We start from the raw sequence: 16777 nt of genomic DNA, 5'->3' as shown, positions 1-16777 counted from the left end.
CTTATTACGCTGACCAACCTTGTCCTCCTTGTCCAAAAAAATGAGAAATTAATACATTTGAGTATTGACACTATACCATACATCAAATCCATAACATATTCACTAATAACAATCTAATGCAATTATACAGGGTGAAATTAACCCACAGCCCCAAATGAACCATGAAAGATAATCTTAAAAGACAATGTTGCTGCAGAATATGAAATAGTGAGACTAGAAATGGAAACATTTAATTAAAATTTCATGGAGGTTGTACTGCTGAGCTGTCCTGGATTCTGCACCGACTGTAGCTCATCTGTCGCCCGTCTGCTCATCCGTGCTGTGGAACAACGGTGTGCTGTGTGGGACAACGGTGTGGGACAACGGTGTGGGACAACGGTGTGCTCCGTCCTCCTCACACCACCAGGGGCATGTCCTCCAGGTCTCTGGGGTTGTCCATGCACGAGTCTCTGGAGCTGGAGCTCGCCCGCGGCGCCCGCGGCCCCCCCTCCTGGCCGCCGCCGTCGCTGCTTTCCTCCACGCCCTCCAGAAGCCCCACCTCCGCCTCCGGCCGCGCCTCCCCTGGTTTCCTCCTCATGCCCCCCTCCTCCAGCTCCCTGTCGGCCCGGACCTCCTCCAGCATGACGCTGGCGCCGTCGCAGGGTCCCACCAGCCCCTCGGCCTCAGAGCGGTCCGCCGCCGCGCCCCAGTACCCCGCGGCGGCGGCGCTGGCCAGGTCCGCCTTGCTGCGGGAGCGGCGCGGGCCGACAGCGCACGCCCGGCGCTGCAGGTAGCACACCTGGCCGGCCAGCGCCACGGTGGTGGCGAGGAGGCAGAGGATCAGCGCCCCGGCGGACGCCACGGCGATCAGCCCCATCTCGGTGTCGATCAGGCAGTCGGCGCGGGTGCCGTTGTCCGGGACGGGGAAGAAGGGGTCCGCCGGGTCGGCGCCGGTAGAGGGGCGAGTCCCCGTGCCGCCGCCGGCGGCGGTGGAGTTCTCCTCCTCGGGAGCTTGGGTCGCGTCGACGGGAGGCTGGTGTGGTGACGTCGTTACACCGCTTTGGTTTGCTGTGACGAGAGACGCCGACAGTCTGAGCAGGAGGAACAGGCACACCGAGATGGCAGAGTTCTCCATCTGTGTTCTGGAATGGGAGGGGAAAAAACAACCAAGAACAAAATAAACTAGAATCATTAAAACTTCTGTTCAAACTGGTCAAAGTTTATGATGATGATGATGATTAAATATTGTCAAACGGCTGTAAAGTTGTTATGGTCAAATCGATCTTCTCCGACTACTTCAGGGAAAGTTGGAATATCTGTTAATCTCACTCCAACTCGGGGTGGGGGGGGGGGCAGTTTTAATCGAATCTTTGTGCTTCCCTAATTTCCATGTTCATTAGCCTAGATGAAGTCTTACTGTCACACTTCACAACCAAACTTGCTATTAAAGTGTTACTCAAGGTGAATGTTGATGTACTGCTGTACCTAGGATCTTCTCTGAACTTAACACTCGGAGTGGAGAGATGGATTTTTAACGAGTCTTTCTACTATCCATTGCCAAGATAGATTTTTCTCCATTTAGAATTTTTGAATTAATATCTCAGCCAGTTCATAAAAAAAATATATATATATATATATCATTTTTTTACCTTGATTTCTGGGTCTGTTGCTGAGTGAAAGATGTGGCGTGAATATCAGGAGACCGGAGACACCTGCTGCAAACCAGACTCACACTTCTCGTCCCTTCTCTGGGGATCTGTTCAGCCAAGTTATATTGTGTTGGTCTCTATCTTGGTATCTCGGTTTAAATGCATTCTGTAAGAGAAACAAGATAAAGAAGGAAGCATTATTTGTTTGTTTTACACACGGTTCGATGTCTTCAATTTAATTACCTAAAAGTCTATAATTACTACAAAGCAGGCCATTTCAGTGCTGCTTCCAAATCGGGCATTCAAATAAAAAAATCACACCTGTGCGAACTGGTGCAAATATTATATTATTGTTATAGTGTGTGTGTGTGTGTGCGCGCTCGCGCGCCAATCTGCTCAGCTGCAGGGTTCAATGGGTCACACATACTCAGACAGACCTACACACAAAAGTCACTTAATGCAGGCGGTTGGCACCGCTCAAAAATAAATAAAATGTGCAAGGAGGGGTTTTGAGCAGGCTTTCAAATTGCTTAACCCACTCATATTGAAACAAGAACATTTCATCGCTGCTTTAACGGGCTTTGATGCTCACTGATTTTAACTGATTCTTTTTTTGTGTCCCGTCTTCAGGTTCAAAACGGGTCAGATCAACGGCGACCTGCTCATCTACCACGTCCTGCTCACCCTCAAGCCCTACTACGCCAAGCCCTACGAGATCGTGGTGGACCTGACGCACGTGGGGCCCAGCAACCGCTTCAAGACGGACTTCCTCTCCAAGTGGTTCGTGGTCTTCCCGGGCTTCGCCTACGAGAACGTGGCGGCCGTCTACGTGTACAACTGCAACACGTGGGTGCGGGAGTACACCAAGTACCACGAGAGGCTCCTGACGGGCCTGAAGGGCTCCAAGCGGCTCCAGTTCATCGACTCTCCGGGGAAGCTGGCCGAGCACATCGAGCCCGACCAGCAGAAGCTGCCCGCCGCCACGCTGGCGCTGGAGGAAGACCTCAAGGTGTTCCACAATGCCCTCAAGCTGGCCCACAAAGACACCAAGGTCTCCATTAAGGTAATGCCCCGCCCGAGGCAGGTGTGGGCAGGTATTAGAATGGACCTTTGAATTGTTTATTTTCTTTATTTTTTCGTTCTATGAGTTCAGGCCGGAATTGTTAGAGAAGCCAAACCACCAACGTGTTAAAAGGGTGAACAAAAGCAGAGTACTGAACAAGCCTTCTACCGTTGGTTAGGTAATGTCACGTTGTATTCAGTGCCTTGATTTTCACGATTGGATTGGATTGGTTTGAGTGCACTTTAAACCTAAAGTGGGTTTAGAGGTGGTCAGTTAGTTGCTTTAGCACAAGATTATAAAGCGATTTGATTTAATCGAGAAAGTATGTGTGACTCTAGTTAGCCATAGACACCCACACTTTGTTTTTTTAAACTTAAAAAAGAAAGAAAAACGTCCAAAAAAAGCCTGGGTACTGAACTCTACTATGGGTATATGTTGTGTTGAGAAATCATCCAATTAACATGGGGGGCACTCTCTGAAAGAATACACGGGCCCAACATGTGTTAACAACATGTGTTAACCCGTCTCTGTAACGCATCGCCAGGTGGGCTCGTCGGCGGTGCAGGTGACGTCCGCCGAGCGGACGCGCGTCCTCGGCCAGCCCGTCTTCCTCAACGACGTCTACTACGCCTCGGAGATCGAGGAGATCTGCCTGGTGGACGAGAGCCAGTTCACGCTGACCATGGCCAACCAGGGCACGCCGCTCACCTTCATGCACCAGGAGTGCGACGCCATCGTCCAGTCCATCATCCACATCCGCACGCGCTGGGAGCTGTCGCAGCCCGACTCCATCCCGCAGCACACCAAGATCAGGCCCAAGGACGTCCCCGGGACCCTGCTGAACATCGCTCTGCTCAACCTGGGCAGCTCCGACCCCAGTCTCAGGTAGGACCCTCAACCTGGGCAGCTCCGACCCCAGTCTCAGGTAGGACCCTGCTGAACCTGGGCAGCTCCGACCCCAGTCTCAGGTAGGACCCTCAACCTGGGCAGCTCCGACCCCAGTCTCAGGTAGGACCCTCAACCTGGGCAGCTCCGACCCCAGTCTCAGGTAGGACCCTGCTGAACCTGGGCAGCTCCGACCCCAGTCTCAGGTAGGACCCTGCTGAACCTGGGCAGCTCCGACCCCAGTCTCAGGTAGGACCCTGCTGAACCTGGGCAGCTCCGACCCCAGTCTCAGGTAGGACCCTGCTGAACCTGGGCAGCTCCGACCCCAGTCTCAGGTTGGGGACACTGTGTGTTTTCACCGTATGAGGCCATTTTCTGGCCATAGTTGGGATGTTTAATCTGTGGGTTACGTCTCGGTTACGACCATGGTTTATGTCGTCACTATGACGTTCAGTTAAGTTTTGGCTTAAGTTATTCTTACTACTTTCCTGTGCCTCAACAACCCCTTGTTAGTTCCACAAAATTGACACCACAAACAATTTGACACTATTTCTTCAGAGTTGACATTTTTTTTGATCAATATGTTTTTTATCAAATGTAATTTCACACTTGCTTTGGTAAAGAAAGTCAATGGGTGTCCCCTAACCAAAACCACATTATAATGTGGGTCTCCTTCCCATGAGGTCTCGGGATCCACTGAAGTATGTCCCTTACATGTTCTTCCAGGTCTGCAGCCTACAACCTCTTGTGTGCTTTGACTTGCACCTTCAACCTGAAGATCGAGGGCCAGCTCCTGGAGACGTCGGGCCTGTGCATCCCGGCCAACAACACCCTGTTCATCGTGTCCATCAGCAAGACGTTAGCCGCCAACGAGCCCCACCTGACGCTGGAGTTCCTGGAAGAGTGCATCTCCGGCTTCAGCAAATCCAGTGAGTCGATTGGTGGTGGTGGTGGTGTGACTCAGCATGTCTTGGGCCAAAATGTGCATTCTGGCAGTAACGCAATGCGCGCACACACGAATTACCCACTCTAGGCGTGTGGCGTACTCCGTCTGTCGCGTATCACTCAACTTGGCTGTCACGAGGGTGCAGACCGTCCGCTCCTCGCTCGCCCACGCTTTTCAATCACAGGCCCATGCATTCGCTCGATAAACAAACCACCACACGCCTACTTAAGACGAGACTCATGCATGTCCACAGACACCCTCCTGCTCTCTGCCGCGGCGTCCATCCATTTTCAGGTGGTGCTCCATCACTGCCCCAAGTGGCAGTGGAGCTGATGTTATCTCCCAGTCTGTCCTTGTATTGATGTGCATACATTCATGCATGACACTTAGTCTGTGTTGTTTCACCAAACATCGGGTTTTTTTCCTTGGCATGAGATGTTGGAAGACAATTGACCCTTAGCTCAGGACTACACACGGGAGTATGGACATACGGGATTTCATGTGACTTGTGTGCCTTTGTCACGATCATAAATAAAGTGTACCACATACAGTAGGGACAGGCCTAACCACAGGGTCAAGAAAGACGGGTTTGAATTGTACCATTGTCATCCTCCTCTCTCGGCGGTGGCTCAGGGGTAGAGTGCCTGGATGGGAACCGCAAGGTTGCCAGTTCGAACCCGGGCTCCCCCAGAGTTACTGTCGAAGTGTCCTTGAGCAAGACACTGAACCCCTAATTGCTCCCGATGTGCTAGTTGGTGCCTTGCATGGTTTCCGCTGCCATCGGTGTGTGAATGGGTGAATGTAATGCACAATCTATGTAAAGCGCCTTGGATAAAGGTGCTATATAAATGCACCATTTACCATTTATCACATTTTAAAGTATCCTGCTGCTCCAATACTGAGAAACAAATGATGAGAAATCTGTGATTTTGCTGTTCAGGGGCATTCTGTGCTGTTGTATGTTATGTCATGTCATGTCATGTCATGTCTGTCTGACTCCAGAGTAACGAGTGCGTGCGTGTCTCGTCAGGTATCGAGCTGAAGCACCTGTGTCTGGAGTACATGACGCCCTGGCTGCTCAACCTGGTGCGCTTCTGTAAGCACAACGACGACGCCAAGCGACAGCGAGTCACGGCCATCTTGGACAAGCTCATCACCATGACCATCAACGAGAAGCAGATGTACCCCTCCATCCAGGCCAAGATCTGGGGAAGCCTGGGACAGGTGGGGCCTTCATACCTTCAACACCTTCTCTCACCTTAACCCATTCTGACCTGAGATCAGATTCTAAAAATGTCTTCTACATCCTGACCCCCCCCCCCAGAAACTTGATTTGAGTTAAAAAACGTTGCTCTGAAGGGATATATATTCAAAGGTTTTTACGATTTTTGATCTAAGCTAAAAGCTAAAAAATAAATAAATTCCCCCTCAGGGGAACACTGTAAAACAGCATGAATTTGCTTAATGCAAAATGCCTCCTCGTCCAGTACAGTAACTCGTATGAAATATTAATTACAAAGAACTACGTTCAATATGGGAGGCCGTCATACGTTGCAGATGAGGAGAATGAAAGACAAATGACACAAATGACGATCATATAACATTACTTTTCCCCTTTTTATCTCATAATTAATTACTGTTTGTGTTCGTTTGGAGATTGAATTTAGGGAATATGGGCCCCCACTGTCAGTAGGGCACTTTCAGTAGGACACTGTCAGTAGGGCACTGTCAGTAGGACACTGTCAGTAGGACCAGTTGTTTACATTCCATGATACGTTTTCTTTTTCTTCCACTAAGTATTTCCCAGTATTTTAATGACTTGAAGACGTTAATGTGACCTAGTGAGATTAATAAAAAATTGTACAAATATTTCAACACACATTTTAGATTTCAAGTGGATTTTTGAGATTCCGATATTTGACATTTTTTTGCCCTCTGCTTTATTTCTGTCATTTCCCATTCCCTCTGGCCTCCACTTCACCCCTCAGATAACGGACCTGCTGGACGTGGTTCTGGACAGTTTCATCAAGACCAGCGCCACGGGGGGTCTGGGCTCCATTAAGGCCGAGGTCATGGCGGACACGGCGGTGGCTCTGGCTTCAGGGAATGTCAAACTGGTTTCCAGCAAGGTGAGACTGTCCACTCTGAATGTCAAACTGGTTTCCAGCAAGGTGAGACTGTCCACTCTGAATGTCAAACTGGTTTCCAGCAAGGTGAGACTGTCCACTCTGAATGTCAAACTGGTTTCCAGCAAGGTGAGACTGTCCACTCTGAATGTCAAACTGGTTTCCAGCAAGGTGAGACTGTCCACTCTGAATGTCAAACTGGTTTCCAGCAAGGTGAGACTGTCCACTCTGAATGTCAAACTGGTTTCCAGCAAGGTGAGACTGTCCACTCTGAACTCATCAGGTGTACACTAGCAACAGTCCCCCCACTCTGGTTCTTATTCTTTGACCCATTCTGACCTGAGATCAGATTCATACGAGGTTTCCACTGGACACACACTGGTCTGATTAACCCATTCTGACCTGAGATCAGATTCTAAAAATGTCAGTCGTTCTTCGAAAAATAGCAGACCTAAAATCTCGTAGCGCGGCAAACAACGGCGCAACGGCGTCCTGTGCCAAAAATAGCCACTTTACGATGTGTCCCATCGTGACGAGTTGTGAACATGTCCATGTAGAGTGGCTGTTTTTGGCGCGGGACACCATCGTGCGAGTGAGTATACATTAGATTAGTGTTTCCCTTTGATTACAGAGGAGATATGTCCGCAGTGATTGGTTGGGTCATTCTAACAAACAAGCACTGTATCAGCCGCTCACAAAAAAGGCATTTGTAATAAACAAATATGCACTTTTAAAGAAATACTGCCAATCAGAGAGGAACAAACTGCTAGAATATTATTTAACCATTTATTAATTAAGACCTGGGATCTCTCTGTGTCCCAAACAGACATGAGTGAACTAAAACACTTTTCAGTTTGACCATAATTATACAACTGACTGTTATTACATTTCAATCTAATCACAATTTATTTTCATATCAATGTTTCCCCCCCCCCCCCCCTTTCATATCTGTGTAAATTTGTGATAAATGGAAATTAGTTTGGATTTAAAACACTGGAACAGATTTTATTACAGCTATAGATTTGTCCCAATAAATAAATTACCGGTATAAGTGTACTATAGTGAAATTCTAAATATCGCGTATTTACAATGTCGAGGATCCGGAAAACCAATTACTTTTATCCTTGTGTAGCAGTATATATGAGAAGTAACGCATTTAATCTAGATCTTGAATGATAATTATTGCCCAAATTAAATGAAAGTACGCTTACCACTTGAGGCAAATTATCTCCTTTTCCCGGTGAAGCCTTTCCCCGTGGTTTACAGTATCCAAAGTGACGACGATGTCCTCCACTCAATGTCCATCATCTATCTGTGTGTGCTCTGGATCCCAATTCACCCTCACACTGAGACAAACACACAAACACACACACACACACACACAGACCCAGATGCAACAATAGCAAAGCCAGGCCCCGGCTCCTATTATGGGGCGCACACTGTAAGGAATGGCAGTGAATGGTAGCCATTGTGAAGATGTTTTTCCTGAGAAGAAATGAACAGACACACTATTGGTGCTGAAATGCAGGGTCGTCGTCCCCCCCGTCCCCCCCTCGCCTTAAAGGGACACTTCACCCTTGCAAAAAAAATATATTTTAATGACGTTTAGAATCCTTCTTTATGTCTTTATGTGTGTAATATGTGGTTATATTTTAGATTGTAGCAGTGAGCCTGTTGTCTCTGATGTCATGGACACTGGGCTCACTTCCTTCCTGGACTACAATTCCCATAATACTTTGGTGCACTGCTTCTCCTTGTCGATAGGGGCAGGTCTGTCTTACTGAGACCACATGTAGTCCAGGAAGTAAGTGAGCCCAGTGTCCATGACATCAGAGACACTGGGCTCACTGCTACAATCTAAACTATCTAAAACCACATAATATTACACACATAAAGACCCCCAGGAAAGTGTTCTAAAGCTCCTAAATGTCATTACCATATATTTTCTTTTAGCAAAAAGGGTGAAGTGTCCCTTTAATGTTATGGGGATTATTTTATACTTTATTGGAAAAGTATTTTAGGATATCAAGTTGATTATGGTGTGTGTGTGTGATAGGGTTTTCAGTGTTTTATATATTCATATTATAAACTTTATTACAGGCTCGTGGCCCACAAGGTAAGACAGTACATCACAAATACGAGAATACAAATAAAATAAAATAATACAGTACATTTACCCAGCCCCACAGGTTACTACTCTAGGGCGAGGCACTTATACCAGTGTCCTCTGATGGTAGAAGTGTACCTTACAGAACTACAGCCTGGGTCTGTCATCTGTCCAATGAGTCTATATTCAGTGAGCGATCCAGCCTGCTCATGAATTTAAATGTCAAGTTCCTCAACAGAGCCATGAACGTAGTGAGACCCAATGAACAGAAAAGCCCACTGGGCTCTAGTGCTCCATGGTTTTTTTTAACAGGATACGAAGACAGTCATTATATAGGCTACTTGCAGTTTGCGTAAGCTCTCCTTCTTGTACTTTACCCACAGTGGAGCTGTGTAGATATATTATCCACACGGCGGTCTCTTATGTGGATGGCATGGCCAGCCGCAACTGATGTCATGACAGGCCAGTCTTGTTGGAGACACAATGGACCCTTGTCTGTCCCTGTCAGCCTCTGTCACCCCAGACTTTAAACCAATTACATTTTCCTGACGGATAAAACAACCATGTTTACCCTTTAGTCATTAGATATTAAAACCATTCAGTTATTAGGGATGGATGGGGCGACTACACGGTTAACTCTCTCTCTATCCATTCAGGACCGATTCGCTAGAAATATGAAAATAGCTGAATAATATAAATTGATTAAAATATGACATAATTGTCATTTTTAACCTGTCCTGCTCTCACAGCTGCTTGCTAAACGTGTGTCGCCTATGGGAGAGCGCCCCCTGGCGTGATCACAGAAGCATTTATTCTACACTTTCAGATAATTCATTGGCTGGATCAGAGGGGGGCAACTTTGACGATGGAGAGGAGCCACTATGTTTCCACACTCACTCTCTAGTCCATTGTACCAAGACATCAGAGACACATACTTCCCACAGATTACAACCACACACGGAGATTTTGAAAACATGTCCAATGACAAAAAACTCCCATATCTGCTGGGCGAAGTACAACAATGTACAAACACAGCAGCAAGATTTGTGAGTTGCTGTGATAGGAGAAGGATATCAAATGGAACACAACCACCCTAAAGACTAATCATTGTGTATATGCCTGCACTATACCTGCATCGAGTGATCTTGGTACATAGAAGTTGATCTATTGAAGATTCTGACCTTCAAAGTACATAATTTTTGTTTTGATTGTATTGCTGTATTGTTGTATTGTTCTTTCTGCTTTGGCAATGTAAACGTATGTTTTCTCATGCCAATAAAGCCCTTTGAATTGAATTGAATTGAATTGACCCCCCCCCGTCTCACTCTCTGATCCCAGGTCATCGGTCGCATGTGTAAGATCATCGACAAGACGTGCCTGTCGCCCACGCCCACGCTGGAGCAGCACCTGATGTGGGACGACATCGCCATCCTGGCGCGCTACATGCTCATGCTGTCCTTCAACAACTCCCTGGACGTGGCGGCCCACCTGCCCTACCTGTTCCACGTGGTGACGCTGCTGGTGGCCACGGGGCCGCTGTCCCTGCGCGCCTCCACGCACGGCCTGGTCATCAACATCATCCACTCCCTGTGCACCTGCTCCCAGCTCAACTTCAGCGGTGAGCAGAGTGTTGTTTTTAACATCATCCACTCCCTGTGCACCTGCTCCCAGCTCAACTTCAGCGGTGAGCAGAGTGTTGTTTTTAACATCATCCACTCCCTGTGCACCTGCTCCCAGCTCAACTTCAGCGGTGAGCAGAGTGTTGTTTTTAACATCATCCACTCCCTGTGCACCTGCTCCCAGCTCAACTTCAGCGGTGAGCGGAGTGTTGTTTTTAACATCATCCACTCCCTGTGCACCTGCTCCCAGCTCAACTTCAGCGGTGAGCAGAGTGTTGTTTTTAACATCATCCACTCCCTGTGCACCTGCTCCCAGCTCAACTTCAGCGGTGAGCAGAGTGTTGTTTTTAACATCATCCACTCCCTGTGCACCTGCTCCCAGCTCAACTTCAGCGGTGAGCAGAGTGTTGTTTTTAACATCATCCACTCCCTGTGCACCTGCTCCCAGCTCAACTTCAGCGGTGAGCAGAGTGTTGTTTTTAACATCATCCACTCCCTGTGCACCTGCTCCCAGCTCAACTTCAGCGGTGAGCAGAGTGTTGTTTTTAACATCATCCACTCCCTGTGCACCTGCTCCCAGCTCAACTTCTGCGGTGAGCAGAGTGTTGTTTTCGTCGACTAAGGGCCGATTCATACTCCTATTTTACCACTGTTTCGGCGCTGTAGTGCCGAAATGATTTCGGCTCGTCAGAAAATTTCAGTAGCACCGAAGAGACGACTTTAGGACGGTACCCCCCCCCCCGAACCTCAAATGACACATTGTAGGCTCTACAGAGCCGAACCGACTTTTATTCGGCTCTAAAATAGGAGTATGAATCGGCCCTAACACTAAGACGAAAAATGTTCGTCGACTAGTACTACCTTTTTTTTTTCACTGACGAAAACTAAACGGAAACTAAATGAAAACTAAGCTATGATGACTGAAACTAAGACTAAATATATTTACAATTTCGTCAACAAATAAAAACTAGACTAAAATGCTAGGAAGGGACTATAGTGGACAAGTACAGTATGACTGTATGAGTCATTTTAAACTTGGTTTGCATGCTGAAAATAGCCGATCTACAAGCTCACAACGCATATACGTATATACATTTCAGTACTAAATCACCTGTAAATTTAGTCGACTAAAACTAGACTAACAATAAGACATTGCCGGGTGACTAAAATGTGACTAAAACTAAATGAAAACTATTCAAGAGACTATGACTAAAACTAAAATAGAAATTTGCTGCCAAAAACAACACTGGGGGTGAGTCATGCTGTTCCTTGCTCTATACTATGATTTCTCATGATCGGTACATGTGACAGAGTTTTGACTGAGGGACTGCCATTGGATTTTTTTTTTAATTTTCGTTTTTTGTCGTATGAAAGCATGGAATCATAGCTTCAAATTGACATATTGGTTGTTCAGTTTGACCCAGCAGTTTTGGAGATATGGCTTATAGAGTAATGTCTTGCAGAGAAACGGCGAGTTGAGAAAACAGGCTTGAAAGGTTCACTTCTGTGGTCTCAACATTACACCTATAGCTACATGTTTGTTTAAGCATTTATTTCAAATTTACATGTCGATTTCAGCTCTGACACTTATTTCAGACATGCTCTAGTATGAGAAGAGTCTGCCTGCAGTGCTATTAACTCATTTTGGGGAAGGACAAAAAAAGTTTTTCTCCTCTGGTGAAAAGCTGGAATTTGCGCGATGTGCTGGCAGGCTCTCAGTCAAATCTGGTCACAAATGTCCTTGCTGGCCTGTTTGTGTCTCGGAAGTCTTGGAAATGTGCTCTCCTGTGCCTGACTGCCTGGGCCGTCTTCCTGCTGTCCGACTCAATAAAGAGTAACCACAAAACAGAGGGGACAGCCTGCCCTACACAGTCTGTGCTGTGAAACGTAGATATTGGCACAGAGGCAATGTGTCAGCTTATTTTGTGTTTCTAAGTATATGGAGCATGTTTCACTTCTCCTAATGTTCTCTGTCTGGTTGAGTCAGTTGTCTGAATGTTCAGTACAGTATGTACAGTACATGTACAGTATGTTCTGCAGTGTCTATTGTGCTTGTTGCTTGTTACCACCGTGGTGTAAATTAATTAACCCATTTTGGCCTGGCGTCGAAATAAAAAAAAACGTTCGCTCTGAAAGAATATATATTCAAAGATTTGTGCCGCATTTTTACGATTTTTCAAAAACGCGCGCTATGAGCTTGTAGATCTGCTGTTTTTCAATAGCTGAAGTAAAACATAATGCTTAGTTAAAACACCAAAAGGGGTTCCTTCCCAGAATTCAGCATTAGGAGGTATTCAGCTTTTTAGTCAGCCTGTATAATGGGAGGCAGACGGCAACCCAGTCTAGGATCGCTAAAGAAGGATAGGCCAAGCCAAAAAAATAATAGAAATCAGCGATCCGGTTTGATATCAATAATAAAGCTTATCAGACGGAACATTACGCCAGAAGCAGTTGCCGGTTGGACGCCTTCTGGCGGAACGTTACGTCACAAGCAGTTAAAGGACAACTTTAGTCTTTTTTTTTCAACCAAGGTTCATGTTTTAGGTTGTTATTAGAGAAAGTAAAAGATGAGTGTTATTATTTTTTTCATTTGCTGCTTTCTTTCGTTTTAGCGATTTTAGCTATTTTTGACAGGGGGGGCGGGGGCATTACACAAATATGTATTTTTTTACACAATTTTATAGCCATTTATTTTTACGATTTACATATTTAGCCCCATGTTCGAATGTCCCCGCACCCCCCTGTCAAAAATAGCTAATATCGCTAAAACGAAAGAAAGCAGCAAATGGAAAATAAAATTACACTCATTTACTTTCTCTAATAACAACCTAAAACATGAACCATGGTTGAAAAAAAGCTAAAGTCGTCCTTTAAACTGGCGTTAAGATGACCCAATGCTAAAAAAAACTTGGTTCGCTGAAGGAAAAACCTCAGTCAGGACTATTGTCATTTTTCTCCTTTCTGGCAATAACCGTGTCATTTGTTTCAATCCCTTTTTGCAGAGGAGACCAAACAGGTGCTGCGGCTCAGCTTGACGGAGTTCTCGCTGCCCAAGTTCTACCTGCTGTTCGGCATCAGCAAGGTGAAGTCGGCGGCGGTCATCGCCTTCCGCTCCAGCTACAGAGACCGCTCGTTCTCGCCGGGCTCGTACGAGAGGGAGACCTTCGCCCTCTCGTCCCTGGAGACCGTCACCGAGGCTCTGCTGGAGATCATGGAGGTGAGGAGGAGGGAGGGCTGCGACTATACATTTAATTTTCTTTGTTTTAGAAATGAATTGATTCTTGTCAAGAAAAATCCTTTTCTCAATCCTGACGGTTCTGAAATGTTTCTATATCTGTGGTGCTCAATATTTCATGTCAAGGACCCCACACTTTATATGTAATTGGCCACTGAAAAAGAATCAGGCAATAGTAGATCTACAAGTTCACAAGAAGCCATATTGTGACATGTTTAGGTAGTAGATGTGCTACTTTCTGTATTTTAGATTTTTTTCCCCCCTTTTTTTAAATGTTTGAAAAAAAGTCTCCCCCCCCCCCCCTCCCCCCAAAATGTCTTCTTTTTAAAAATATATAAATCATAGGATAAGGTTTTAATGACACGAACACACACACACACACACACACACACACACACACACACAATGTAGACATTGTACTCACACATGTACTAGCCTTGACCATTTTAAGTTTTGTTGTGTTTTTTATTTATTTATTTTAATGTCGAACATTCATTTCATCATTTCTCTTACTAGGCGTGTATGAGAGACATCCCAGCATGCAAGTGGTTGGACCAGTGGACAGAACTCGCACAAAAGTATGGACCTCTAATATCTAAATATATGTTTGATACATGACTGTAAAAAAGACATCCCAGGACATAAACAGTGTGTTTGTTTTGCCGTGTCCAGGTTTGCGTTCCAGTACAACCCCTCTCTACAGCCGCGGGCCCTGGTTGTGTTTGGTTGCATCAGTAAACGAGTGTCTCACGGGCAGATCAAACAGATCATCCGCATTCTAAGCAAGGCCAGCCCTCTGCTCAGCATAGACCGGGTTAGTGCTCTCTCTGTCCCGTTCTGTCACTTCATTTCTTGTTTTCTCCTTCTTTCAAATCCCTTTTGACTCCCTCTCCATTTTATGTACACACACCATGAAATGAATATCTCTCTCTCTCTCTCTCTCTCTCTCTCTCTCTCTCTGTCTCTGTCTCTCTCTCAGGGTTTAGAGAGCTGTCTGAAGGGACCAGACAATTACAACAGCCAGGTGCTAATAGAGGCTACTGTCATTGCTCTGACCAAGCTGCAGCCTCTCCTCAACAAGGTACAGTAATAATGCAGCTGGTACTGTACACTTCATATGAACGTGTAAATAATGGAGGTACTGTACACTTCATATGAACGTGTAAATAATGGAAATCTAAATAATAGCTGTGATCAGTGCAAGGACATTGGTGGAAGTCTGTCAAAATGGCTTTTAGAGACGACACTAACCTGGCCTCACCAGGCTTTCCACCGCCTCGGAGGAAAGCCTGGTCTCTGTTTCAAAAGTCCGTATGATCCGGGCTGGGGCCGGATGATGTGGTTACGTCATGTTGTAGTCATTGTTTTGTAGTCGCCAGACAGGACGAACAGGCGGCAACAACTTCCTTTTCCCTCTCAATAAAAGCTCTCGCTTACGAGAGCTTTTATTGCTTTTAAATCAAACAGGAAGCAACAAACAGCTTCCTGTTTGTTGTAGGCAAACCATTGCCTACAACATGACGTAAGCATATCATCCGGCTCCAGCCCGGATCATATACCGAAATGAAATGGTGCCCAGGCTAAGACGACACAGAACTTTAAAAATATTTTGTGATGCATCACCAAACTCATCACTGTAGATTGTTAGAATTCAGTTGATTGATTAATTGATTAATGGACAACGGCATGGTACATCCTCTCTCTGTGTGTGTGTGTGTGTGTGTGTGTGTGTGTGTGTGTGTGACTGCAGGAGTCTCCCATGCACAAGGCCCTGTTCTGGGTGGCTGTGGCGGTTCTCCAGCTGGATGAGATCAACCTGTACTCTGCTGGAACGGCCCTGATGGAGCAGAACCTCCACACCCTGGACACGCACCGCGTCTTCAATGACAAGGTTAACGCACGCACACACACACACGCACGCGCACGCACGCACGCACGCACGCACGCACGCACGCACGCACACACACACACACACACAGGGCTTCTCTCCCTGTCTCTATACTCTCTAGTCTCCAGTCTAAAAAAAATATGGTCTAGAGGGGCGGGGCGCGCAAGGCGCAACCGCTGGCGAATATTGGTTCACCGACCTGATTTACCGTGTTTGTTCACGTGCATGGTAAGAGCTCGGTGACCGCGTTTTGTTTGGTTAGCAACCGGGTTAGCCACATTGATAACGACGTCGTCTGCTTTTTGCTACTATTTCCGATTGGTTGCCGTGAACCAATAGCCGAACGAAGGGGTCCGCGTCAATATGCCGACGGTCCATTGGTCCGATTGACAACCTACCTCAAACCCTCACCCTAACCCTAACCTCCCCCGGGGCAGACACCTAAACCTAACCACCCACCCTCTCCCGACCCCCAGCGCACCTCGGATCAATGCTCCTTCGGAGCAATGGTCCGTCGGATCATAGGGTGCTTCCCGAACGAAGACGATGCCTGTGCAAAACATGACTTCCTAAATGTCCTTTCTCCTTCTCCCTCCCCGTCTCCTGTGACCTTGGCGTGACGGTGCAGAGTCCAGAGGAGGTGTTCATGGAGATCCGCCATCCGTTGGAGTGGCACTGTAAGCAGATGGATCACTTTGTGGGACTCAACTTCAGCTCCAACTTCAACTTTGCCCTCGTGGGACACCTGCTCAAAGGTAAAGACACAGACTGCCACTCAAAACACTGGAAAATACTGTGTGTGTGTGTGTGTGTGTGTGTGTGTGTGTGGGGGAGAGAGGGGGGGAGACGCGCTGCGCTCTGATCACGTTCAAGACGGATATCTCGTGTTGTCATTATAGCGAAGTAAAGACGGTTGTATCCACACTGAAAATGCACACCTTTCCGGTCGGCCAACCCGGTAGCAAACCCTCACCAACCCCTGATGAACTTAACCCTTATTTCACTGATAGTCTATGCAACGTCGCCCCCCGGAGGATCTATTCATGAATTGCAGCCTGGTTAAAAAGCACTGGGAGAAATGAATTAATTAGAACCAAATGGTTCGGATATTCGCTTGAAAATTCCTGCCAAAGTGCGAGTCCTAAAAACAGGGCCAGGGTACAGCCTTAGTGTGTGTGTGTGTGTGTGTGTGTGTGTGTGTGTGTGTGTGTGTGCGTGCGCTTTTGTAATGATCCCTAGGATTACAGTGTATATCAATGATTACATTTTAATTTTTTAAT

General features: G+C 46.6%; 1 protein-coding gene across 12 annotated transcripts in view; it reads left to right on the top strand.

The window, feature by feature from the left end:
• Positions 1–16777, top strand: part of nf1a (neurofibromin 1a) — a 118431-nt gene that overhangs the window by 82025 nt on the left and 19629 nt on the right. For all 12 annotated transcript variants that reach the window (XM_080771537.1, XM_080771544.1, XM_080771542.1 and 9 more), the window contains 12 exons: positions 2259–2691; positions 3236–3576; positions 4303–4505; positions 5553–5746; positions 6511–6651; positions 10094–10373; positions 13377–13591; positions 14126–14187; positions 14282–14423; positions 14589–14690; positions 15360–15500; positions 16126–16252. In XM_080771537.1, the coding sequence (XP_080627663.1) occupies positions 2259–2691; positions 3236–3576; positions 4303–4505; positions 5553–5746; positions 6511–6651; positions 10094–10373; positions 13377–13591; positions 14126–14187; positions 14282–14423; positions 14589–14690; positions 15360–15500; positions 16126–16252 (2381 nt within the window). The remainder of the gene's footprint in view (positions 1–2258; positions 2692–3235; positions 3577–4302; positions 4506–5552; positions 5747–6510; positions 6652–10093; positions 10374–13376; positions 13592–14125; positions 14188–14281; positions 14424–14588; positions 14691–15359; positions 15501–16125; positions 16253–16777) is intronic.

Source organism: Protomyctophum bolini (genome assembly GCF_963924005.1).
Source record: "Protomyctophum bolini genome assembly, chromosome: 9".
NCBI classification, from domain to species: Eukaryota; Metazoa; Chordata; class Actinopteri; order Myctophiformes; family Myctophidae; genus Protomyctophum; species Protomyctophum bolini.
This window is presented reverse-complemented; position numbering and strand designations above follow the sequence as displayed.